Source organism: Balaenoptera acutorostrata, chromosome 20 (assembly GCF_949987535.1).
Source record: "Balaenoptera acutorostrata chromosome 20, mBalAcu1.1, whole genome shotgun sequence".
Taxonomy (NCBI): domain Eukaryota; kingdom Metazoa; phylum Chordata; class Mammalia; order Artiodactyla; family Balaenopteridae; genus Balaenoptera; species Balaenoptera acutorostrata.
Genome location: NC_080083.1, coordinates 44,885,691 through 44,912,400, shown reverse-complemented (window position 1 = coordinate 44,912,400; position 26,710 = coordinate 44,885,691). Strand labels below are relative to the sequence as shown.

The 26,710-nt window shown below is 50.6% G+C and overlaps 2 protein-coding genes and 2 non-coding genes across 6 annotated transcripts in view; all 4 read right to left on the bottom strand.

The window, feature by feature from the left end:
* PLXDC1 (plexin domain containing 1) overlaps positions 1-6,384 on the bottom strand; it is a 61,875-nt gene extending 55,491 nt beyond the window's left edge. The window contains exon 1 of one of the 3 annotated variants that reach the window (XM_057536880.1): positions 6,333-6,384. Coding sequence is in view for 2 of the 3 variants with exons in the window: in XM_007177527.2 (XP_007177589.1) it covers positions 5,756-5,831 (76 nt within the window). In the remaining variant the exon portion in view is untranslated. The other 2 variants (XM_007177527.2, XM_007177526.2) reach the window with 2 other exon arrangements.
* A 1,532-nt stretch (positions 6,385-7,916) lies between these two features.
* TRNAC-GCA (transfer RNA cysteine (anticodon GCA)) lies at positions 7,917-7,988 on the bottom strand. Its single transcript has one exon. It is a non-coding gene; the product is annotated as a tRNA-Cys (tRNA).
* A 655-nt stretch (positions 7,989-8,643) lies between these two features.
* Positions 8,644-8,715, bottom strand: TRNAC-GCA (transfer RNA cysteine (anticodon GCA)). The gene has a single exon. It is a non-coding gene; the product is annotated as a tRNA-Cys (tRNA).
* Positions 8,716-10,157: 1,442 nt separating this feature from the next.
* On the bottom strand, positions 10,158-22,454 carry ARL5C (ADP ribosylation factor like GTPase 5C). The gene is given in 8 exon segments (XM_028165329.2): positions 10,158-10,206; positions 18,973-19,019; positions 19,021-19,137; positions 19,656-19,739; positions 20,444-20,591; positions 20,897-20,899; positions 21,734-21,791; positions 22,409-22,454. Coding segments are annotated over 8 exon segments (552 nt in total).
* Positions 22,455-26,710: the final 4,256 nt, after the last annotated feature.

The following is a 26,710-nucleotide window of genomic DNA, read 5'->3' as shown; positions in this document are numbered from 1 at the left end:
AGCTGGCCCAGAAAGGGATGCTGGAGATCTGCAGGCATCACCGTCCTGCAACCGAGAGAGGAGGGAGCCTGGATGGTGGGGGCCTGAGGCCCGGGGAGAGGGCAGGGAGAGGGGCCCAGCCAGAGCTGGGGCCAGGGAGGGCACGCCTGCCACCACAACCTGTGTGACCTTGGACCCATCAGTTTACCTCTCTAAGCCTCAGTTTCCTCATCACAAACATGGGGATGACAATCATGCCTATGGCACAGGCCACCATGAGCATCAAGGAAGAAACATAAATGAGACGGTTTTTTAAACAGGGAGGGGCTTCCCTGGTGGCGCAGTGGTTAAGAATCCACCTGCCAATGCAAGGGACATGGGTTTGAGCCCTGGTCCGGGAAGATCCCACATGCTGCAGAGCAAGTAAGCCCGTGCACCTATCCAACCCTCAGCCACCCCCTGCTCTGCCTTCTGCCTTGCACTGGAGAGCTCCCTCTTCCCAGCAAGAAGCTTCCAGAGCATACGCTAGTCATGTATTCATCCATTCCACCACCCATGGCCCTAAGTAGCATACAGTCTAGTGGGATGTCACAATAGTGACAGTAATGATAAAAATAACAGCTGACTTTTAGAGAATGCTTATTCTGTGCTGGTACTATTCCAAAGGCTTTAAACCCACTAACTCATTTAATCCCCACAGTCACCCCATGAGAGAGGTGCTAGTTTTAGATCTATTTTACAAATTGGGAAACTGAGCCACGAGGACATTAAGGAATCTCCCCAGGTCACACAACTAGTCCAGGACAGGATTTGCACTCAGGCACAGAAAAAGTGCAGGCTCTGCTCAGACCACAGAAAGTACAAGAGGTGACCAGCAATGCCAGGCTGTGTCCTAAGGTGCAGGGGCAGCCCCAGGGCAGAATGCACTGGGTGCCATTGGGTCCGAACCTGGGAGCTTCTCTGGCAGACTGTAGCCCCTGGAATGCAGGGGGACGGCCCAGTGGTAGTGCCCCAACCCTCTTCTGGTGCCCCTGCCCTGCTCCAGGGCAAGAAGCAACAGGCTGACTTCACGAGGCCTGGTCACGCAATCCCAGCGTCTGGGCCAAGCCACCTTCATCCCACACATCACACAAGCTTGCCATTCCAGCCTCATGGCCACCACTCAGTCCTGGCCACCATCACCTCTTTCCTGGTGGCAACTTCAGCCCCCACCCTTAATGCCCTTGGGCCAGTCTCCCACACGCCTGCCAGAGCATCCTGCCCAGAGGACAAACTTCGTTCCATCTCTCCCATGCTCCCCTCTCTCCATGACCCTTCGGCTGAAAGCCCAGCCCCTCCACTCAGCACTTGAGCCCCTTCATGACAGGATCCCTGCTGGTTTCTCCAGCCTCCCATCTTCCTACAGCCCTTTGCAGGACGCAGCCCTACTCTCTCTGGCCACGAGGCTTCACACATGCAATTTTCTCATCCTAGATCACTCTTCTCCATAAATAAATCTTTCTCCTGATGAGCTCTTGCTCATCCTTCAAGTCTCATGAGATGTCACTTCTTCCCAGTGCCTCCTCTGACATTTCTGCCCCTCACCCCAAATGCTACATGCACCGTCCCAGCCCTGATCCTGACATATTGCTGCTACCTGTGCCACCACAGGCTCTAGGTGCCTGACATAGAGCAGATGCTCATCAAGCACACACAGATGATGGAAGGAAGGAAGGGAGGAAGGGAGGGAGGAAGGAAGGGAGGAAGGAAGGGAGGAAGGGAGGGAGGGAGGAAGGAAGAGGGGAAGGGAGAAAGGAAGAGAGGAAGGAAGGGAGGAAGGAAGGGAAGAAGGGGGGGAGGGAGGAAGGGAGGGAGGGAGGGAGGAAGGGAGGGAGGAAGGGAGGGAGGAAGCGGGGAAGGGAGAAGGGAAGAGAGGAAGGAAGGGAGGAAGGAAGGAAGGGAGGAAGGAAGGGAGGGAGGGAGGGAGGGAGGAAGAGGGGAAGGAAGAAAGGAAGAGAGGAAGGAAGGGAGGAAGGAAGGGAGGAAGGAAGGGAGGGAGGGAGGGAGGAAGAGGGGAAGGAAGAAAGGAAGAGAGGAAGGAAGGGAGGAAGGAAGGAAGGAAGGGAGGGAGGGAGGGAGGGAGGAAGAGGGGAAGGAAGAAAGGAAGAGAGGAAGGAAGGGAGGAAGGAAGGAAGGCATCCTTAAATGTCCTGAGTACCTGCAACCCACAGGGTTGAAAAGACCCTCCCCTCGTGGCACAGCCTCACCAGAAACCCTCCCTGTGGTATCACAGCAATAAAAGCACAGGTTTGGAATCAGACAAGCTTGCGATTGAACTTTGAATCTATAGCCTACTGACTATGACTTTGGACAAATTGCATAATCTAAGCCTCAGTTTCCTCCTCTGGAAAGTGGAAGTGATAAAACCTACATCGGGCGAGTCATTTTGAGTCTTAAATAAAATAATGTGCACAAAGCACCCAGCAGAGTCCTCCTGCCTTTCCTGGGTTTCACATGAGGACCAACTTTCTGAGGGGCCCGGGGAAGGCTCCAGATCCTGAGCTGAAATCCTGCCCCTCAGTTACAAAGCCCTCAGCTGCACCCTCTCCCCTCCTGCTGGCAGGCAGAAACGCACTGAGGACCCTGATCTGGGGAGAGAGAGGGAGGCATGAGGAAGGGGCAGGGAGGGATGGCCAGTAGCTCAGAAGAAAAGAGGGGAGGAGAGGAGAAAAGAAGAGTTTGCCTCTCTGAGTTTCTCTCAAAGGGACAGACTGGGGTCTGTGACCCCCTCTGATTCATTCACTCACTCAGTACACATTTATTGAGACCCTACCGTGTGCCAGGCACCGTGCTGGGTGCTGGGGCAGCAACAGGGAAAGGCAGACACAACCCCCGTGCCCATGAAGATTCTAGTCGGGAAAGACACACACAAAATGAGTAATTCAGCAAATGAGACAACGTGAGGTAGCGAGAAGGGCTGTGAGGGAAACAGAAGGGCGAGAGGGCTGGGGATTGTTGCTACTCTGGACAGAGCCCTCAGGGTGAGCCCCTCTGAGAGGCGGCCCTTGAGCTGATGGAGACCTGGATGAAGAGAAGCCCGATACCTGCAGATCCCAGGGGACAGCAGCCGGAGGGTTTGGGGGGATGGCAGCAGGCAGAGTGAGAGCAGGGGTGGAGGTGGGGAGGGGCTGTCCGACAGCCACTGTGAGAAATCTGGATTTCAGTCTCGCTCTGCTTGGAGGTCCCTGGTGAGCAAGGAGGAGGCCGGAAGCAGAGTCATAGCTTCAAGGGGCCCTAGAGGCAATCTGGTCCAAACCTCATTTTAAGGATGGGGAAACCAAGGGTCAGAGAAAGGAGGAAGTTGCCAGGGTCACCAGGGGTCGGTGCTGGCCCTGGTCTCCTGACAGCCAGGAAGTCACGTCCAGCTGCCTTTTCCTTCTCTGTCTGCTGTAGGCACTTCCGGTTTCCCCTGGACCAGACCCTGAGTGCCACCACCCCCACGCTCCCCCGTGCACCCCAGTATCTTCCTGTCTGTCCATCTGTCTGTCTATCAGCCTCTGCTGGCCTCGCCCACCACCTGACTATATCTTTGGGTCACTCATCTTTCTCCTGCTCCCATTTTAATGATAGACGAAGTTTCAAGGCTCCACTAAACAAGCCAATTCATCAAGCGGGAGGGGAGATCTCAGCTCCCTCCTGAGCCCATCCCCACCGCAGTGCGGAGGACTTGGAGCCTTGGGGCTGGATGGCAGCGCCTCTCAGGTCCAGCTCCCAGCTGCCCTTTCACCGTCACCAGGGTTCCACCACCAATCGGAGCAACCCTCCCTCAGAATGTCCCACCCCACATCTGTTCTCCCCAGAAGACATCCCTCTGCTTCCACACAGGGCCCCCCTCAAATCCAGCCTTCCCTTGTGAAAAAAGCACGGCACTGGGAGTAACAGCTGCCCCCGCTGGCTTCTTAGAGCTTCCTTAGGTCTAACCAATCTCTCCTGCTACAGAGAAAGTCCATTTCTCCTGGTTGAATCTCTGTCAAAGCCGAGGAGACAGGGTGTCCTCTACTGAGAGATGTGATTCAAGTCTCTGTCTGCCCCCTCTTTCTGACCTCCCAGGGTATCTACTCTTCCAACCCAACTCTGAAGAGGCAGCCCTCAGCCAGGCCTGGGTCTGGCCCCCATGGCCCAGCACATCCTTATTTCCTCCCAATGCCCCCTTCCCCAACCCACTCCATGGTTCTCCCAACTCAGTCAGCTTCAGAGCCATCTCTCATCCACCCAGTCACATCCTAAGTTCAGAGGATCCCACCAGGTTGGGTTTGCAAAGGACCTCAAAAATTGACCTGTCCAACCCATTCCTTTTTATATTGAGATCTAAAAGATTGCTTTCAATTACCCCATACACATCCTAACAAATCTGAAAAGGAAAGACAAACATTAAAAAAGAAAAAGATCTCTCATAATCCCACCACCAAGAGTTTAAAATTTTGCCCACAGCCTCACTTTATAAGGGAGGAAATAGGCCCAGAGAGGGAAAGTAACTTGCTCAAGGTCACACAGCAAGTGAGATGCTGGGACTAGAAACCAAGTCTCTGGCCAGTCTCTGCGTGGTCTCTCTGAAAACTGGTGTTTCTTCACCAGCAGCCTCTTGCCATATCAGCTTCCACTGTCCTCTGCCCACACCCTCCTTCTCAACAGGGACCCAGGCCTGTCTCAGCTACATTCAGGGATCATTAAAGTCAAGCACACTGTCACTGACGCTTTGCCTGATGCCAGCACATCCCTGAGACACAGCAGCCCACCTACAGCATCCCCCTCGCCAAACCCTCCACCTGCTCCATCCATCTGGGGGACACAAATGCCAGTGAGGCATGGAGCACTATCTTCCCAATTCTCTCTCTCAAGAGGCTTGACTGCAATTACCCACCTCCCCAACCCCAGAGAAGTTCTATGTACATGAGGAGGAAAGAGGAGAATGTAAAATTACTTGTTGAAAAATGGTTCTCCTTTTATAACAGGAGGGACTCAAGGTAGATCTCAGAAAGGACTTCCAGGTGAGAGCGATGATTGTAGAGAACTGCTGTGTGGAAGAGGAGTGTGCAAGATAGGACACCCCTACCCCCCAATCTAGAGCCAGAGAAGCTAAAGGCCAAGGACCACCAGGGCAGAGCAGCGCAGGAGTGACAGGAGGACCCTGGAGGCTGGGGGTGGGGGAGCGGCAAGTTGCTTCTTTCTGGGCCCTGCTCTCCAAGTACCAAACGGAGAGAGGAAGGCGTTTGGCCCCTACTGCCCTTGTTGGAGGAAAGATGCTGGGTCTCCTCCATCCTCCTGGCTGCTCCCACCCAGCGCCCAGCCTGGGTCAGCTTGGGAGTGGGGGCAGGGAAAAGAAAAAGGAGGCAAAACTGGGACAGGAGGCACCCCAGACTCCGCATCTCATCAGAATTCAGCCTCATCCGGTGTGACCAGGGGTCCCTATGTCTCTCCCACTGCCCCCTTTGGGGCCAGAGCCCACTGCCTTATAGATTCCCCTCTACCAGGGTCCCTCCAGTGTCCTTCCAGGAGGGAAGGAGAGATCGGGGCATCAGTGTCTGACGCTTCCTCCCTCACTCATACACCCTGTGTGTTTAGAAAAGTGGGGTCCCTGTCCACCTGCCACAGTCCACAGGGCGCCCGGCCTCCCGCGGACACGACCCCCGGCGCCCCAAACATCGCCAGCCTGCCGGTACCTGCCCATGCCCACGCCCGCCTACCTGCCCCCCGACCCCCGCCCCGATCCACCCCAGCCAACTCCGGCCAGTCCTACCTGCTCCGGGCTGGGGGCTCAGCCCCCGGGCAGCCTCCCTGAGCACCAGCACGAGGAGCCAGAGCTCGGCCCGCATGGTGGGGGCCAGGGCCCGCCCCCGGCCCGCAGCTGCCCCGGCCGGGCTCTGGCGGCGCGGTCCCCCGAGCTGGCAGGCGGAGGGGTGGGCGGCGGAGCGGCGGGCGGAGCGCGGGGCCGGCGAGCAGCGGGAGCGGCGAGAGCGGCGAGAGCGGCGAGAGCGGCGAGAGCGGCGAGAGCGGCGAGAGCGGCGAGAGCGGCGGAGCACCAGCGGGCGGCGAGAGCGGCGAGAGCGGCGGAGCGCCAGCGGGCGGCGAGCGAGCAGAGCGGCCTCCCGGAGCGGGGACCGGGGACGGGGCGGGGCGGGGGGGGGCGCGGCGCCTCCAGAGCTCGCCCCGAGGCTTCCCCAGCCCTCCCAGCCCTGCCCGAGCGCTCCCCGAGAGCTCCCGCGGCCGCTCCCAAGGCGGGGGGAGAGGGGGCAGCGGACGCAGGAGGGGGACAGGGCGGGGGACCCTCGGGCTGGAGGAACCCCCGAAGAGCATCAGCTACCCCCACACCGCACCTTAGCTCCTGCCTCCCTTCCCCTCCTGACTCCCCGGGGGAAAGCGGTGGAGAGAAGGCTCGAGAGGCCAGACCTCTTCCTCGGACCATGAGTTCCTACCACCCACCCCCCCGACCCAGCTCCACCAGGCTTCCCGACTTTCTGGGCTGTTCCACGGAGTTGTGTGGGTTTCTGATGTCCACCCCCACCCCAGAATCTCCCCTTGCAGCAGAGGCCTGAATTCCACGCCCTCCCGTGGCTCCTCTCCACTTTATCCCACCCCCATCCCCCATTGCCAGCAGACAATTGTCTTGTCCCCATTGTCTTGCCCCCCAGCCCAGCAGACATGGAGGTGGAGGGGGCCTGGCTCACCCCTACTTTGAAATAACCTGGACCCCTTCCCACTCCCAGAAGGTAACCGAGGCCACCCTCCTCTCCGGGGACCCCAGGCCTCCTCAGGGCCCGACCCAGTCAATCTTCAAAGCCAGTCCCAGAGCAAGGAAATGTCTCACCCTAACTGCCACCACCTTATAGCAGGCTCTGGGGATAGATCCCCCCCCCCCTTTTTTTTTCCTACCACAACAGAATAAAATACCTGCAATTTAGGAGATTTAATAGACGGCAGGGAATCAGGTCAGGACACGGAGGTGCCTCTTCCCTCCCCGACCTACTTCGTACGACGGCAAGAAACATGAGCGCTGGATGAAGGGAGATAGAGGGGCGAGGGGGGCGCCCTGACATATACGGGGCTGGGGTCCTAAAGACTCTCTAATCTTTCAGAATCCCAGTTCCTCCTTCCTCAGGACCCAGGGTCCCAGAAGCGACCTCCTCCAGTCCTAAGCCCTCTATTCAATCACAATGGGACAAGACAAGGCCTATCTGTAAGTTCTTCTTGTTGTCTTATTTAAATTGCTATTTTGCCGACTCAGGATCAAAAAGACTGCTGCTTCCAGCTGTAGCTTCTTGCTGCCCTCTAGTGGGCACATGACGAGCCGCATCGCGCCTGTTCTGCGGTTTTCCTCACTTTTCCGGTCCTGGCCTGGAGCTGCCCGCGACCTCCTACTCCAGCCGGGCAGGTTCACAAGTCTTTGCCCCTACCTTCCGAGAGGTCAAGGTGAGAGGTCCCAGGACGAAATTCCAGCTCCGGCACTGATTTCTTTGTACATTCCCCCGTCCGGGATGCCCCGCGGTCTGTTTTAAAAGGTCTCTTAATAAGAACTCAGGCTGAAACAGCAACTTGGAAATAATTAGAAGTAAACGACCTGTCATTTTTTGTAATGTAAACTTCTAGAACTTGAGTGTACATCAGAATCACCTGGAGGGCTTATTAAAACACAGATTTCTGGGCGCCACCCCCAAGCTCAATAGAGATAGGGACGAGAATCCTCATTTCTAACACGTTCCCAGGTGGTGGTGCTGTTCTCGGCACCACATTTTGAGAGCCACTGCTTTAGAATTCCTGTATTTTGTACTCTCGCCGCTCCTCATCTGCCCAAAATAGAGGTGGCGAAGGAAATGTCAACACAAAATTGTGGAAGAAAAAAAAAAAGCTGTAAAGAAAATTGTTGCTGGAGAATCGGAGTTCGGTGCCTTAAAAAGTCACTGAGGGGGCACCCGGATTTGAACCGGGGACCTCTTGATCTGCAGTCAAATGCTCTACCACTGAGCTATACCCCCTCTGCTGGCAAAACTACACGGATGACTTATTAGTGCTTCTCTGGCGCAGGCGCTGTGCTGGGCGCAAGAACGGAAGGGAGGTCCAATGTTTACAAGAGATGGAGAGAAAATGAATCTCAAGAGATTACTCATCTGGGTGCAGGGTTTCTTTCCTGAAGCTCTGAACTAAAGAATTCTAATGATGTAAGAAACTTGCAGTTTGGGAATGTGGGAGGGGAAGTCCCTAGAGATTCCTCACTTCAGGGGCCTTCCTTTGGGTCTGGGTCCCCCTTTCCTGCCCTGCTAGAGTTCCCTTAGCGTTTCTCTTGGCGCCCATTTCTCCATCCTACGCGCTCTCGTAGACTCCTCTCGGCCTTCCTTCCCCAGCCCGAGCCCGGCCGTTAGAGACTCAGCTTCTCTTGCTCCCAACAGCAATTGGGGTCCGTGGGCAAGGCCACCTGCGGGTGCTACCGCCTCCGCCCTACCATTACGAGAGTGGGCCTTTGTACAATCCACCAACAGACTGAGGGCGTGGTCTGGCCCGGCCGGGGACTCCACCCTCTCCCGACTGCAAAACGAGTCAGCAGTGCTTGAGGATCCTTCCCCTCGCGTTTGTAAGGGAACTTCAACATGTGCATTGCCAAGACTAAGAAAACACGAAAAGTCATGCTGACAGAGGGGGCACCCGGATTTGAACCGGGGACCTCTTGATCTGCAGTCAAATGCTCTACCACTGAGCTATACCCCCATCCTCCCACTTCTCCCCAGTGAGAATAGGTTTCCATAGAATAAGGGGATGATATTACCTTTGAACTATTGTGTTTCTCTTTGGAAATAATCTAATGGAAGGAACATAGAATTTGAACGGCGATGTTTACAATTCCTGAGTTCTTTCTCCACAATCACGCCTTATGGAAACCACAAGGTTAAAAAAATCCTGAGCCCTCTATATCTGTGTCCAGCCTCTCACAGAGATGTCACTACCTGACTTGGGAAGGGAAGAGACCCACTGACCTCAGGACCATCCCAGGTCTTCTGGGGTAATAGCACTGCTCCCTGTACACAGATGGGTAGCCTGGGTTTCCATCCTGTTTCCAGCTCTGCTTTGATAGGACCCCTGGGCTTTTCCAACCCCGAAGGGCTCCTCCTCCCCTCCTCCATGAGTTAGCATCAAACCACTCTTTCCCCTAGGCCCAGGCAGAGCCCAGAGCTCTGAATCCTGGCAAGGACGGTGTCAGTCACCTGGCAGAGAGCCGTAGAGCCCAGGACCAAAGAGCCAGTCCCCTAGCCAGATAGATCCTTGAGGCAGCCCCCCCTCCATTTCCAAGGTGGATTTCCCCTGCCTGAGAGCTTTGTATGAAAACCACAACCCAGTCTGAGGCACAAGCAGAAGAAGCAGGCAGAAATAAGAGGTGAGCAGTTTTCAATGACATTTATTACACCTTCATAAAATTCCTAGTACAGTGTGAAAAAAATCACTACAAAAAGACAAGAAAAGCAAATGCTCTAGGAATCTGAGATACTTGGGAGGAGTAGGATTCACACTGGAAAGACACTGGGAGTGAAGGTGTGGCGTAAAGCTCAAAAGCTGTGGTCAGAGGGAATGGGAGGGTGAGCGAGGAGTAGAACTCCCTGCAGTGCGAGGGACTGTCCCTGGCCAGAAGGTCCTGTCCTCCGCCCTCTCCTCTCCCAGCTTTTGGCTCTGCCCTCCTCCTGAGCCGACCCCTTCACCTTTCTGGAATCTCCTTTGATCAAAGGGTAGGGGACAAAGATGTCTAAGGGGCCAGAAAGCTGGAGTGGGGGTGAGGGGGCTAGGGTTAGGGTTCTAGGAAATAAAGAAAAATTCCAGGGTTTCTTACTCTGTCCTACAGAGAGGTTGAGGGCCGAGGGGAGGGGGCTCCACTTCCTAATCCCCCAGCACATCCAACAGCTGCCCTGGTGTCTCCAAGAAGGACACCTGCTCCCATGGAGTGAAGGGCAGCTTTTACTGTTGTCCTGTCTGCAGCAATTCACAGTGCTCAGTCTACCTCCTTAGTGGGGGTTGGGTGGATAGCGGCAATCTCACTGTCCATAGCTGCCCCTGGTCCCACCAGAGAATCACAGAAAAATAACAAATAGTCACTTGGGTTTTCCACCCACATAGTCCATGCAAAACCCTCCAATGTTTCTGGTTGGCCTCAGGCTGGGACATCAGTTGACAGTGGCCCAAGACTGCATCCACTGAAGCCCGGCAGGCAGCCTGCAGGGACAGAGGAACAGGGCAAGGATCAGCATACCCCATGAGGATGATGGCCTTCCTAGCCCCCAGCCCCTGCCCAGAGCTGACTGATGGAGCGACTAAATTTATAACCAATTTTGTGTTCAGTTAACAAATATGAACGGACTGTGTACCTACCATGTATCAGGTACTGTGCTAGGGGTTACTGGTGAAAAAATAGACATGCCCTCTAGGGCTTACAGTCTAGCAGAGGAGATAGATATTAAACAAATGATCAAACAATTCTGTAACTACGTACTGTGATGAAGGTTAGAAAGGAGATGTACAGAGGCCTCTGGATGTCTGGGAGTCAGGGAGGGCTTCTTTGAGGAAGAGGTCTGGAGACTCACCTTAGCAATGTCTTTGGGCAAGGCTCCAGTGCCCCCTTCCCACCTGCTCCATCACTGGGTCAGTACCAGGGTGGCTTCAAAGGCCTGGGAAGACGCTCCATAAGCAAGTTCTTCCATTACACTGTGAGCAACCCCAGAGAAGGAGTAGAGTCTTGGTCATGTCTGTACCACTTGGCACAGTGCCTGGCACATGGGGGTTACTTAGGAAATGCCGCTTGAATTGAACCGATGGTGGTTTGGGGGAGGGGGGGTCCTCCTGACCCAGGAGTTGGCAAGGACACTGCCAGAAATGTGTGGTTCCTTGGGCTGGCCTGCCTAAAGTCTCCCCTTCTTCAACTGGGCATCCAGGCCCCCAGCCTGCTGTGACTTGAGAGGGAAGAGGAAAGGGAATTCTCCAGGCCTGATTCGAGGTCCTTTCTGTAGGACCATGACCTAGCTCTCTCACATCCTTCAGGTGTTTAAGCAGCTACCTTCTCAGCAGCCCCTCCCTGGACACCTTATCTAAAACTGCAACATTCCCCACAACAGACATCCAACTTCCCTTTCCTATTGATTTTTCCCCTTTACACTTATCACTTTTTAACTTACCGTGTATTTTTCTTATTTTTATTGTTTATTGTCTCTTTCCCACCCCCCCCCACCCCACCCCCACTGGAAAATAAGCTCCACAAGGGCAGGGATTTTTGTCTGCTTTGTTCACTGCTGTTTCTCAGGTGCCTAGAACAGTGCTTGGCACAAAGTATAGTCACTTCTCCATATCCATGGGGGATTGGTTCCAGGATCCTCGCAGACACCAAAATTCTCGGATACTCAAGTCCCTTATATAAAGTAGCATATATTTGCATATAACCTAGGCATATCCTCCTATATACTGTAAATCAACTCTAGATTACTTATAATAGCTAATATAATGTAAATGCTATGTAAATAGTTGTAAATACAATATAAATGCTATGTAAATCATTGCTGGAATACGGCAAATGCAAATTTTGCTTTTTGGAATTTTCTGGCATTTTCTTTTTCGAATATTTTCCATCTGCAGTTGGTTGAATCTGAGGATGTGGAACCCATGGATATGGAGGATGGACTGTAGGTGCCCAATGAATGTTAAATGAATGATATCATTTATTCTCTATAGGAACTCTGGGAGGGAACAGGTATAATCACCCTCCTCTGTACAGATAAGGAAACTCAAGGCCAAAAGGACTTGAGAGAGATTCCTGCCTGGAAGGCTTGTCCCCCAGGTCTTCCCATGGCTGTCTCTTCATTCAGGTCTCAGCTCAGAAGTCACCTCCTAGTAGAGATGGTCCCTGATGACCAGAGCTAAAGCAAACCTGTGGTGGCCCCCAAGCTGTAAGCTTATTCAGCTTTCTGCTTTCCGGAGAACTGCTTGTGTCTCTCTTGGTATGCACTCCTGACGCTGCGGTATTGAGCGTAAAAAAGGAAAATGGCTTGCGGCCAGTTTCGCTCCAGGTGCCTGCTCTGCATCTAAGAGCCCCTGGTTGTTCCCCAGAAGAAGGACATGCTGCCCTGAGGGGGAAGTCTGTATCTCCAAAGAATGGCCCATAAGGCATGCTGACGCATAGATAGTAGTGCATAGATAGTGGTGCATAGATAGTGGCGCATAGATAGTGGCGACAGAATTATGCGGAAATACAAGGTTTACTGATTTATTGTCTGATATTCGTTCCGTACTAAACCTATATATACATTCATGCTCTTTGAATAAACTTGCCTTGCAACCATCAGTTGTCTTGGCCCTTCTGATCCCATACTGGTGCTTTTCAGTTCCTTACCCCTCACCGCCAGGAACTTCTAGCTTTCTGCAGCCGGTCTGCGGCAAGTGGCGCCCGCACAGGGACCTGAGTGCGTGAGGCATTTCGGAAGATTTCAGGTAAGTAGAACTCTCGAGTGAGATAGTGTGGCCACAAGAAATAATTTCGTTTTTAGGACGGTAACTCGAGAAAGAGTCAGAAGTAAAATAATATGGGACAAAAGGGCTCTAAGGAGCGTGATTTATTTGCTCAGGTTTTGCTTTCAATGTTAAAAGCCCGTGGAACTAAGGTAACTACCTCACAACTTCTGGAATTTTTGCAATTAGTATATGATGCTTGTCCTTGGTTCCCTGAAGAAGGATCAGTGGACTTAGCAATTTGGACTCGTGTAGGAGATGAGTTATCTAAATATCATGAAGTACATGGACCATCTTCTGTTTCAGATTCCATTTTTAGCTTGTGGAATTTAATAAGAGATTGTTTTAATCCAATTTATGATTCAGTTCCAAAATTAACAGCTAAATCTGTAGAACATATTGCTGCAGTAGCTACTGCTCCTCCGTTGCCACCGAGGATAAAGAGTGTTAATTCACTTGATGATGATGACTTTTCTTTTGATTTAGCGGGTGAAGAAGCCAAATATGAGGCTGAAAAATATCCTGATGAAAATATTCTTCCGCGGTTACAGCAATTACATGTCTCTGTCCCTATCCCTCCTAAGCTTAGTCCTTTACAACAAGCAGTACGGGGAGCTCTTAATAGAGGGGAGGATCCTTTATTCCGCTACCCGGTGGTGGAACGACCTAATCCTCAAAATCCACAACAAAATAATCGGGAATATCAGCCTCTCTCCTTTAAGGTTTTGAAAGATTTAAAAGCAGCCTGTGCACAATATGGGCCTATAGCCCCTTTCACTATTACTATGTTGGATACTATTGCAACAGAAGCATTGCCTCCAGCAGACTGGAAATCTATTGCTCGTGCTTGTCTCACTGGTGGCGACTATTTACTTTGGAAGTCAGAATATTATGAAAAGGCTGCTGAACAAGCTGAAAGAAATACTGCACATAATGTGCTAGTAAATTATGAGATGTTGATTGGGGAAGGACAACATCAGTTATTACAGGATCAATTAGCTTTCCCTTTTGTGGCTTATGCTCAGATCAATCATATAGCTCTACATGCATGGAAACATTTACCTGCCTCCACTAGGACTGAAGACCTTGCTAAAATAAGGCAGGGGGCAGATGAACCTTATGCTGATTTTGTGGCTAGATTATTACAGGCTGTTAATAGAATTATTTCTGATGGTCCTTCTGGAGCAATTATCGTCAAACAATTGGCTTTCGAAAATGCTAATAATATTTGTCAAGCAGCTATACGTCCATGGAAAAGGAAAGGAAATTTAGAGGATTATATTCGAGTTCTGATATTGGATCATCTTACTTACAGGGAGCAGCTATAGCTGCAGCCCTAACTAAGGCAGGATTTGGGCCAAATGCTAAAAGTAAAAACTGTTTTAAATGTGGGAAGCCAGGTCATTTTGCAAAAAATTGTACTGTTGATACTCCTAATATGCCTGTCGTAAATTCTGTGCCTCAAGGTAAATCTCCTCCTCCCACAATTTGTCCCCGATGCCAAAGAGGACGGCATTGGGCTAAAGAATGTCGATCAGTGACTCATAAAGATGGAACTCCCTTGTCGGGAAACTTCCGGAGGGGCCTGCTCCGGCCCCATCAAACAATTGGAGCAATGTCAATAATCCCCCCACAACCTGCTCCACCGCCTCCAGCTCAGACCTTTGTTCCTCAGGGAATGGAATCTCCTCCCTTCAAAGGGCCACGCCAAATAGTGCAGGACTGGACCTCTGTGCCTCCACCCAATTCTTATTAACCTCGGATATGGGACCCCAAGCCCTTCCTACGGGAACTTTTGGGCCTTTACCCCAGGGAACGGTTGGTATAATCCTTGGAAGAAGTAGTATGTGTATGAAAGGCTTAACTATTATTCCTGGGGTGATTGATGCTGATTATGAAGGGGAATTAAAGGTTATGGTTAAACATCAAAAGGATCTTTTCTTATCACGCCCGGTATGCGAATAGCTCAGCTTCTATTAATTCCATACATACCAGAAGGAAAAATTTTACAACATAACAAAAGAGGAACTGGGGCTTTCGGTTCCTCTGATGCAGTTTACTGGATTCAACAAATTGGTAGGGAAAGACCACAATTGGTATTAAAAATAAATGGAAGGCCTTTTTCTGGGTTATTAGATACTGGTGCTGATGTTTCTGTTATTTCGTTTATACATTGGCCAAAAAATTGGCCCGTGCACCAAACCATTACACAGTTGCAAGGTATTGGCCAATCTAATTCTCCACAACAAAGTTCGCAATACCTACATTGGCAGGATGCTGAAGGTAATCAAGGAATATTCAAACCCTACATATTGCCCGGATTGCCAGTTAACCTTTGGGGAAGAGATATATTACAACAAATGGGAATCCTATTGCTTAGTCCCAACCCTACTGTAACTAATATATTGTTAAATCAAGGGTATGATCCTAGGAATGGTTTGGGAAAAAATCAACAGGGAAATAAATTACCCTTACAGACTGATAATAAACAGGATAAAACAGGCTTGGGTTTTTTCTAGGGGTCTTGGATTCTCCTCCACCACATGCTGACCCTATAACTTGGATTTCTGATAATCCTGTCTGGGTGGACCAATGGCCCCTTTCTAAGGAGAAATTAATGGCGGCCCATAATATAATTAATGAACAGCTTGCTTTGGGCAGACTAGAAAAGTCTAATAGCCCTTGGAATACTCCTATATTTGTTATAAAGAAAAAATCGGGAAAATATCGTTTATTGCAAGATTTACGTGCTGTTAATCAAACTATGGTAATTATGGGAGCTCTGCAACCAGGTTTGCCTTCTCCTGCAGCCATACCTAAAAATTATATGATTATTATTATTGATCTTAAGGATTGCTTTTTTACTATTCCTCTATTTCCGGCTGATAAGTTGCGATTTGCTTTTAGCTTACCCTCTTTAAATTTTATAGAACCTATGCAACGTTATCAATGGAAAATGCTGCCTCAGGGTATGGCTAATAGTCCTACTTTATGTCAACAGTTTGTAGCTCAAGTTATTGCCCCTGTTCGTAAACAGTTCCCTCAGATATATTTTATTCATTATATGGATGACTTATTACTTGCTTATTCTGATAAACTTATTTTACTTAAGGCTTATAATTCCCTTCAAAGTCATTTGTCACGATCAGGACTAGTCATTGCTGCTGACAAAGTACAGATGAACCCACCTTTCTCATATCTTGGTAAGTATATCACAAATTATAATATTACACCTCAGAAGATAGAGATACGGACTGACGTTCTTAAAACTTTAAATGATTTTCAAAAGTTATTAGGAGATATTAATTGGCTGCGACCTTCTTTAAAATTAACTACGGGTCAGTTACAGCCTCTTTTTAATATCCTAAAGGGAAGTCCTGATCCTTCTTCCCCTCGTATTTTAACTTCTGAAGCTCAACAAGCACTCAAGCTTGTAAACAAAGCAATACAATCTGCTCAGCTAACTAGAATTGAGCCTTCTTTACCTATACTATTAATAATCTGTGCTACGTCACATACCCCTACCGCCTTATTATGGCAAGAAACAGGAATTCTTGAATGGATTCATATGAAAAATACGCCTAATAAAGTCATTACACCTTATTATGAGTTAATAGCAACCCTTGTTCAGTTGGGTCGTAAAAGAAATATTCAGTTGGTAGGATATGAACCAAATTCTATTATTATACCTTATACTACTTATCAATATTCTTGGCTATTATTTGTCTCTGATATTTGGGCTCTTGCTTTTGCTGGATATTCAGGAATTATTGATAATCATTATCCTTCTAATAAGCTCCTTCATTTTGCTACTCAACATCTATTTATTTTTCCTAAAACTATCTGTTCAACTCCTATTCTCAATGCCCCAAATGTTTTTACTGATGGTTCTGCCAATGGCATCGCTGTGGTTATTTCTGATGACTTACTTCATAAAGAACAAACAGATCATACCTCTGCCCAACGAGTTGAATTACATGCGATTTCCTTGGCTTTTCAAATCTTTTTACATTGTTCTTTTAATCTCTATACGGATAGCCATTATTTGGTTACTATTTTGCGTAACATAGAAACTGCTATAATTGGCAATACTGTTGATTCTCAATTGTTTCAGACTTTCTTTCAACTACAAAAGATTATTCGTCAGCATGACTTTCCTGTAGCCATATTACATATTCGAGCCCATTCAGGTCTCCCTGGCCCATTGTCTTTGGGAAATCAATTGGCTGACGAAAATACAAAGATTATAGCCTTAAGTTTATCTCAACCTCAGGATCTTGCTACTCAATCACATAATTTACATCATCAATCTGCTGCTATGCTTCAAAAACAATTCTCTATTTCTAGAGAAACAGCCCGATACATTGTTAAGTCCTGCTCTAAATGTTTACCCCACCTTCCTGTTCCACAATTTGGAGTCAATCCTCGGGGTTTACTCCCTCATCATCTTTGGCAAATGGATGTTACTCATATTCCCTCTTTTGGTAAATTACAATTTGTTCATGTAACTGTTGATACTTACTCTAATTTTATATGTGCTACGCCTTTGGCTGGGGAATCTACTAAATATGTAATTACTCATTTATTTCATTGTTTTGCATCTATGGGAATTCCTAAAGCTTTAAAAACAGATAATGCTCCAGGATATACGAGTAAAGCTTTTGCCAATTTTTGTGCAACTTTCCATATTTCACATAAAACAGTCATTCCCTACAATCCTCAGGGTCAAGGTATTGTAGAACGTGCCAACCAACAATTAAAAATTACATTACAAAAAATAAAAAAGGGGGAATATGATAGATCTCCTCAGATTATGCTTTATCATGCTTTATTTATTTTAAATTTTTTAACTTTAGATGCATTTAGTCACATGCCTTATGAACGATTGTTTACAGGTCTTTCTGGAACCCCTCCTGAAAAAGCGCTTGTTAAATGGAAAGATCCCATGACTAACCTTTGGCATGGACCAGACCCTGTTTTAGTATGGGGCCGAGGCCATGTTTGTGTTTTCCCTAGGGAGGCAGACTCTCCGCGGTGGCTCCCGGAGCGCTTGGTTCGACATTATCATGCCATCACCAATAAACACCCTGACTCAAGAATGCGTCGCCTGAGGCTCTCGCAATCGACCACAGCACACCCCAACCGGTTCCCCCGGCGGATGAGAAGAATGCAGCGACAAAGTAGGAGACAACTTGTCAGGGAGGCGAGGGGAGATCGAAATCAAATTACTTGACTGTTTCTAGACGAGAAGATTTATCCACCTTTGTATTTTGGTATAAGGATAACGTTCCCATTCACATGAATGCTAGAGTAACTAAGCTTGCTTCTAATACTTCGTTGGATCACTCTCTATGCATATATTAAGTGTATGGACTGATGGACACATTAGCCTTGATATTCAAAAGTTAAATGCCGAAATACAAGCTATTCAAGAGGCCCACCTGGACGAAGATGGACCCCAGAATTTGATTCAAGGATTATTAGATCAACTACAAGGGCTAAATCCGATACAATGGATTCATGGAGGGCTCTCAGGCCTGATATCAATTGGTGTACTACTTTTATTGGTGATCGGTTTATTACCTTGTGTTGTCAGATTTGTAATGGGGCGCTTCGCTGTCTTGCGTCAGGATGTTCATGGCTTAAAACTACATTATCAAGCTTTAAAAAATAATAAAAAAGGGGGAAATGTGGTGGCCCCCAAGCTGTAAGCTTATTCAGCTTTCTGCTTTCCGGAGAACTGCTTGTGTCTCTCTTGGTATGCACTCCTGACGCTGCGGTATTGAGCGTAAAAAAGGAAAATGGCTTGCGGCCAGTTTCGCTCCAGGTGCCTGCTCTGCATCTAAGAGCCCCTGGTTGTTCCCCAGAAGAAGGACTTGCTGCCCTGAGGGGGAAGTCTGTATCTCCAAAGAATGGCCCATAAGGCATGCTGACGCATAGATAGTGGTGCATAGATAGTGGTGCATAGATAGTGGTGCATAGATAGTGGCGACAGAATTATGCGGAAATACAAGGTTTACTGATTTATTGTCTGATATTCGTCCCGTACTAAACCTATATATACATTCATGCTCTTTGAATAAACTTGCCTTGCAACCATCAGTTGTCTTGGCCCTTCTGATCCCATACTGGTGCTTTTCAGTTCCTTACCCCTCACCGCCAGGAACTTCTAGCTTTCTGCAGCCGGTCTGCGGCACAAACCCATCCCTGTTATTCAATTTCACTTTCTTCAAGCACTTCTCAGTACCTAACATGTTTGTGTTTAGGTGGAGTGTCACCTCTCTCCCCACTAGAACAAACCCCTAGAGAGCAGGGACCCTGTCTTGCTCACTGCTTACCCACAGCATCTTAACCGTGGGTAGATGCTCAGCTGTCTTGACCCAGGAGCTAACTGTGAGCCAGATTCTGACAAGAGAGAGCCAGGAGAAGGTTCTGATGGTCAGCACCACTGGTTAGGCCAAGCCCTGGAGGTCCAGGTGGGACAACCATTAACCTTCCCCGGTGAGGGCACAGCAGCCCTGTATGTGCCTTGTGCCACGGGTGGTCTTTGATGGCACTAAGGGTGAGGAATTGGGAGATCTCCACGGTGGTCATGGAGTCCTTCATGTCCTGCTTATTGGCAAAGATCAGGACAGAAGCATCTCATAGAGCCTGTGGACAGAGGAACCCAGCCCCAGTCAGCCTGCCAGGATCCAGCCCCCCTTCCCATTGCCCCATGAGTCCTCCCTACCTCCCCTGCTTCCCCAGGTGGGGTGGGGATGGAGGTCCTGCCCAACACTAACAACCGCATCCAGTGACACCGACAGCTCCTGGAATGCCTCCCAGCAGCTCATAGAATCCTTACAATGATCTCAGGAGGTAGGAATTTGATGATCCTCCCCGTTTATACTTGGGGAAATTGAGGATTAGAGAGGTGAAGTAACTTGTCTGGGGTCCCACAATGAGTGAGAAGTGGGGTCAGAACCTGAACTTGCAACTCTGGCTTCTGTGATCAGCTGTGCTGAGGATGTTACTGCCCTTCATCTGGGATAATCTCGCCCTGCCCAAGCTGCTGGGATAGAGGTTCTCAGAGACTGGGGCATTAGGAATAACGCTCAGAGAGGCTAAGTGAGTAGACTGAGATCACAGAGCTAGTACACCGGGTCCTCTCCCAACTGCAGGGGTCTTACCTCATGGGCCAGCATCTTATACAGCTCCTACAGAGCGGTCAGCAGTTGATCCCGGTCCGTGCTGTCAATCACAAGGATGATGAACTGGCCAGCAAAGGCGAGTTGTGAGTGATGGGCTTTCTCTTCAATGAATGTGTCTCCTTGCTCACTGTACTCTGCCCTGATGTGAGTCCCACAGAAAACAAACTGCATTCTCAAGACCTCACTGCCCTAGTCCCATTTGAATTCCCTTTTCTACCCAGACCCAGGGTGGACTGAGCACAACTTCTGATTGTGTGCCAGAGGTTATGCCAAGCACTGGGCCTTCATGACTCTATTTGGGCCTCACCACAACCCTGTGGAACTGGAACTATTACGATGCCTACAGATTACGAGACTGAGGGTCAGGGAGGTGATGTATCTTGCCCTTGGCCACACAGCCTATGAATAGCAGTACTGGAGCTTGAAATCAGCTCCCACTCCAGGAATGAAACCACTGGATTCTGCTGCTGCCAGAATGAGAAAGTAAGGCCCCCAGAGACAAAGGGCCTACCCCATCCAAGGCATCAAACAGAAAGCTGACAGCAAGCAGACAAAGCTGCCAGGAAGCATTCAAAAATTTTAACGGGCTTTGTGCTGCATTAAGTATTTGACACATCTGAATTAGCTCTTGTTTTATTATTTAATTTTCACAACCCAGAGAGGTCATTATTATGGTCTCCATCTCACAATGGGGGAACCAAGGCTCAGAGAGGTTAAGTGACTGGTTAATATCACACAGCTCCTCCAAGCCCAGGCACCCTCCTCACCTCAGCACTGGAGTAGTATGTGTTCCAAGCGGAGCACAGAGCCTCCTCTCCTCCTATGTCCCACATGAAGAAGTGGGTCTTTTGCCAAACAATCTTCTCCACGTTGCTACGGACGGTGGGACATGTATGGACCACCTCATTCGTCAGGCTGGGGAGGCAGGAGAGGGTACCAAGTGTTCAGCCCAGTCCACTCCCAGCTCTGGTCCCACCTTAAGTCAGGCTGAATCTAACTTAGAACAATTCAGCCCAGGTTGACGGAGCCTCTGCTGGGCATGAGGGAATGCAGACAGGAGTGAGACCAAGTCCCGCCTGGCTTGGACCCCAGAGAGGGGAGACTTATTAGAGCAGTCTCCCCAAACTTTAATATGCAGCTGAATCACCTGGGAGTCTTGCTAAAGTGCAGATTGTGATCCAGTGGGTCTGGGCTAGGGCCCAGCATTTTGCATTTCTAACAAGCTTCCAGATGATGCCAACACTGCCGGTCTGTGGACCACACTTTGAGTAGCAAGGGATCGGAAAAAGGAGACATAAGTTGAGGGCCATCAGAAAGGGGCTTTGTTTAAAGTGACTTAGAAAACACACACGTTTTTATATGTAGGGAATGCCTCTGGAAAATCTGGGAAGTGAAACTGAGAGTTAGGGGTGAGAGGGAAACTTACTTTTCACTATATATGCTTGTATTGTTTGAATGTCCCTTTTCTTCTAATTAAAAATATATATATATATATATTACTTTTTCAGGGGAAAATTTTCCTAACTGAATAGGATCCAAACAGGAGAGATGCCATCCAGAGTGAATATCGGGAAAAGCTCCGATGGATAATTACTCAGCACTTGTGCCAGACTCTGCTAGACCAGGAGCTACAGAGACCAGGCCGGCCCAAAGCTGGCCCTACCTTTTGGGTTTGAAGAAGGGGGAGAAAATGAAGACACAAGACTGGGGTGCAGGAGTTAGAAGGAGAGACCTGACGCTAGGGGGAGCGAAGAGCACGGAGACCATCGGGCAGGTTCGGCCAGCTGCAAGCCCGCAACCGGGTTTGGCAGGGGCCGGGGGTAGACGGAGGGGAGCAGTGCGGTTGCTCATACCGAGCACGATTCGAAGGCCTGGCCGAGAAGTCACTGAACTGAGCGGCCACTATACCGGGAAGGTCACACCAGGTTCCACCAGTCAATCCTCCTGGCTACAGGGGAACCCGAGAACGCAGGGAAGGGCTCCGGTGATTGGTCCAAATGCTTGTCAGTCTGGTGGGAAGGCCCAGCCCCGCCCCCCATCCGAGAGTCGCTTTCAACTGGTAGAGAATGGAGGTCTTTCCTGCATTGTCCAGTCCCACGATGATAACCTTGTGTTCTGGAGGCATCCGGCGGAAGGGCAGGGTCAGGGCCAAACCCGATGACCAGGGGACTGTGTGCTCCCCCAGGCCTCCCAGGAAGGAGACAAGTGTTTCCAGCAGGCTGGGGGGCCTGTCCCCTCCTTACTACTTCTGCTCCCCCGCCCCCTTCCCCCACAAAAAAACAACAGGGCAGGTTTCTTTCCCACCGGGCCGAGACACCTGCGCCACTCCTGAACAGTGGAAATGGGAGCCAAGCCCCACATTCCCCGCTCCACATTTCCAGAAAAGCGATTGTGCCAAAGATCGGGGGCGCTCAGGGCTTGCCAAGAGAAGGGGTCTGAGGAAAGAGCCGAGCGTGAAGTCACAATCGCAGGAAACCGGCGACAGCGCTGAGCCGGAGGAAGGAGGCTCGCCCAGCCCTGCGCCCCTGGGCGCACCGAAGCGCGCGACCGCCGAGGAGTGGGCGGGGAGGGGGCAGGGGAGACTGCGGAGCAGGCGCGGAGGCCCCACTCAGGACCCTCCGAGCCCGAGGTCCCCCATCACATCCGCCCAGACGACCCCAGATCGGGGGGATGGGGGGACAGGTGGGAGCCGGATCAAAGCGGCCGCTTGGATGCCCTGTGCGCCCCTTAACCCTGTTACGGGAAGGTGCTCATCAACTTGCCGATCAGTTGTCTCATGGCACGTCCCGGGTCAGACAGGGATAGGACTCGGGGGCCTTCGGGTGCCCGGGTCGAGTCCCGGCGCTTGGAGCCCCGCCCCCCCCCCCCCACACACCCCGGGAGGGCCGGGCAAGCTTTACGTACGAGGTTGCGGACGCCCCAAGAGTCCGTCCCCTAAGGGGCCTGGGAATCCCCTGGGACGCTGGCCCCTCGAGGGCGCTATGAACCTCACAGTGACAATGAGCTGCGTGTCCAGAGCCCCGGAGGTGTAAGGAAAATGGGGTCCAGACTTCACATCCTCCCCCTCGCCCTGAGAAAACCCCAAGAGTTCTCTGGGCGGACTACTTCCCACTGCAAATCAAAGAGACCTAGCCCAGGGGCCCACATCGGATGCCAGCTCTGCCTTCTCCGAGTGCCATGTCTGAGGCACTAGACAAACAAAACCCTAGGCCACCCACCTTCTGTACTTACTAGCTGTGTGAGGCAGACAGAGCCCACCAATCCTCTCTGAGCTGGGAGAGCATTCCAACCCCCTACAGGTCTCTAGTTGTTTCACCAGTGTGGGTCCCGTAGGCCTACTCCAAGTGAGTTCCCTTGGGGAAGGGCAAGGTGTCCCCTCCTTTTGCAGGCCCCTTGGTGATGGGCAACTTCTAGGAGTAGAGCAGTGCTGCTTCTATGGTTCACTGACAAAACAACTGCTCCAGCACAGCTTTCTGATTCCCAGGGGTGGGCATCTGAAGACAGTGACGGAGCAAAAAGAGAGATCTCTCAGCCGGAGACCCTGCAAAGGGGTCCAGGATACTAAGACCCAGCCAAGCAGAGCCTGGGCCAAGAGAGAGCCAGGCTGGAAGAGGGAGCTGCTTGTGGCTGTTTGTGAATTTCCTTCTTTGCTTAAACTGGGAAAAACCAGAAGACAAAAGGAGAGATGGGGAAGGCAAGCCAAACTCAGGCTGAGGGGGCGGCTAAGAGAGACCCGTCACCACACAGGAGACTCGACTCCTTCTAGCCCTCTGCCACTGCCCTCTTACAGCCCATGAGTGCTGCCCTTCCCCGAGGGAACAACACTGTAACTGGTCTCCCTGCCTCCCCTCCACTCAGAGCATCCGCTCACATCCCTATTAACCTTCCTAAAGCACAGCTCAGAGTCTGTTACTCCACAGCTCATAAACCTTCAATGGCTCCCTATTGCCCACTGGAGTCAGATCAGTCTCCTCACCTGACATTGAAGAGCCTCCATGAACCACCCTCACCTGCGTCCGCAGGTTATCCCCCATGCTCTGCATCCATGGTCCTTGCCCACACAGGCCCAACTATGATTTTGCTTCTGTATTTCCTCCACCTGAATGTCTTTCACCTTCTCAGAAAGGTGGGTTCCTCTGTCCCTTTAGGTGCCCGCCATAGAAGCCACCTACTTCCCAAGCCCTGGCCTGGTTCTCCAACTAAATGGGGCTTCTTTCTACACTGAGACGATAACTGGCATGTCTGCTTTCTCCAGTCAACTGTGCGTCCTAGGGAATTCCCTGGCAGTCCAGCGGTTAGGGATCCTCACTCTCACTGCCAAGGGCCTGGGTTCGATCCCTGGTCGGGGAACTAAAATCCCATGAGGTGTGGCCATAAAAAACAAAAAAATCCCAAAAACTGTGAGTCTCAGAGGGCGGGGTCATGTCATGCTCATCTGTGTACCCCACCCCCACTCCCTGCCCGAGCCAGCACCTGGCATACAGTGAGGATGTGTTGTTATCGGACTGAAGGGCCATAAGTTAAGTTACAGCCTGAGAAATGGTCTTTGGAGTATTAAAAAAAGGAGTATGAGCGCAAGTTGAAGGGGATTGAGGACGGCTGGGAAGTTTGCGGAGAGAAGAGGGAACAGCTCACAAAATACAGAAATTTCATCCCACCCAGGGTGGTGCCCAGAGTTAGAAGGAAGGAGAACTGACTACCAGAGCCCATCTGGGCTGATTCCATTTCAGCCCTAGTTAAAAAGGAGCTGGGGCTGTGGCTGGGTGGAGTAGGATAGGGGCGCAGAGGGTGCTAGGGGAAGCAGCAATGTTTAAAGCATTTTTACCATCTGTTTCCTGGAGGGGAGGCGGGAAGGAACCTCTTAGTGCACCCTGACCCCACCATCAATAGCAGAATTGAAAGTGACGTTCTGCTCGCTGGAGCACATTCAGTAAACAGACAAGAGCTGCCTCTGCTGTGAGGCCTAGAGCCTGGATCCTAGGGGGTACTCATTCATTTATTCATTCATTTGACAGATGTGAGTCAGGAATTAGGAACATGCCAAGCAGACAAAACAGACCCTGTCCGGGTCTTATGGAGCTTGCCATCTAGTTAGGGAGACAAATACACGCACCAAAAACCAACAAACAACCAAAAAAAAAACCCTGAGAGACAGTAGGCTGGAAGGCCTGATTTAGAAGGGAGCCAAGGCACACTTCTCCGAGGATGTGATTACTGGGGCTAAGACAAGATTTTTGTCAAGGGTACTGGGCTGGAAACCACCCTACTTTCCACCCCACTCCCAGGCCCTGGTGGCCTCAACTCAGCTCACTTGTAGGATGGTGGAAACCTTCAGTCTCTCCGACCTCAGCTCACTCTAGGGTAGAACCTACTCAAAAGACAGAAGCAGCTGGTCAGGGAGGGAGATAGGAGGGGTCCCCAGCACCTCAGTTCCTGAGTCCCTGAGGTGGCTGCGGTCATAGCACCAGCCTCCCTGGGCCTAGTCCCAGCCAACTTCACGGTTGTTGAAATCCTCACATGTTGACAACCACCAACGTGCTTATTGTGTGCTGGTTGAGGTCTTATGGTTACCAGGAGACAAGAGCCTCTCTCTCTTCAGGGACTTCCCTGGTGGTCCAGTGGCCAAGACTGCGCTCCCAACGCAGGGGCCCGGGTTCAATCCCTGGTCAGGGAACTAGATCCCACATGCCACCACTGAAGATCCCACATGCCACAGCTAAGACCCAGCGCAGCCAAGACCCAGTGCAGCCAAATAAATAAGTAAATAAATAAATATTAAAAAAAAAAAAAGTCTCTCCTCATCTCTCAATATCTCTAAGCCACCTAGAAATGCCTCTGCCAGCAAGTTCTGGGCAAATTCAGGCAGAAGACACGTGGAGAGAAGACAGAAACATACTCAGACACCTGCCTTCTCCTCCCCTGCACCCCTTCCCTTGCAGAAGCTAGGGCATCCTGGGCCAGGGGAATTAGCACGAGGCTTGGGTGTCATGGACACCACAGAACTTGAAATCCGATCTCAGTTCATGTCCTTGCTTGATGGCTGTGTTACTATGGACAGACTGCTTAACCTCGCTGAGCTTTATCTGTAAACTGAAGCTAATGAGCCCTGCCTTTGATTTAAAGTACCAGGGTCCACTGCAGATGGAGTTCCTCTGTGCAGCCCCAGACCAAGCCTGTTTTCTGCTCTTCTCCTCTTGGAGATTCTCCCACATGCACCTTAAACCCACCTCGTCCAAAGCTAAGTATCATTTCTGCCTCTGACCTGTTTTTTCACCTGCTTCCTCTATGTCTGGGAAGACCCTCACCCACAGTCACCCCAGATGCCTCCCTTTTTCTCACTAGCTGCCTCCAATCACTCTCCAAGAGCTCTCAATCGTAACTGCTAGATGTCTCTGGCAGCCACCGCCTCCTTCTCCATTCCACTGCAAACCCTCCTCATTTTTCACCTGGAGCATTGCAGCTGTTTCCAAGCTAGGCCTCCCTCCAATCTATGCTCCAAACTGCAACCGAGGCAATCTTACCATCGCTGCTTACAGTCCTTCAATTTCTGCACACAAACTTGAGGACAAAGCCCAAACTCCCTGTGACTCAAGGCCCCTGTGACCTGCTCCTGCTGACCCCTCTCTTACCACCACCTTGAGAGTACACTATGCTAGCAAAGTGCCAAGAACGTGTCATGCATGTCACCTATTTCCTCTGCCTTGAACACTTCCCCTCCTTCTCTGCCCAGGTTAATTCCTAACCAGCCTTCTAGACTCCACTCAAGCCTCACCTCCTCCACGAAGCCCACCCTGATCTCCCCAGGTTAAGGCAGGGACCCCTCTTCCAGGTTCCCCCAGGACCCACTGCTTCCCACATCAGAGAGCTCATTGTGCTGCCCTGAATTGTCTGTAGCTCCCACTTAGACTTGTGCCTGGTACATAGTAGATGCTCAATAAATGTTTGCTCAATGACTAAACACGGGAAAGAAAGATTGATTCCATTGAAAGGCAGTGGGAGGAGCACTACCATGGCAGGCAGACTGGGCTCCAGTC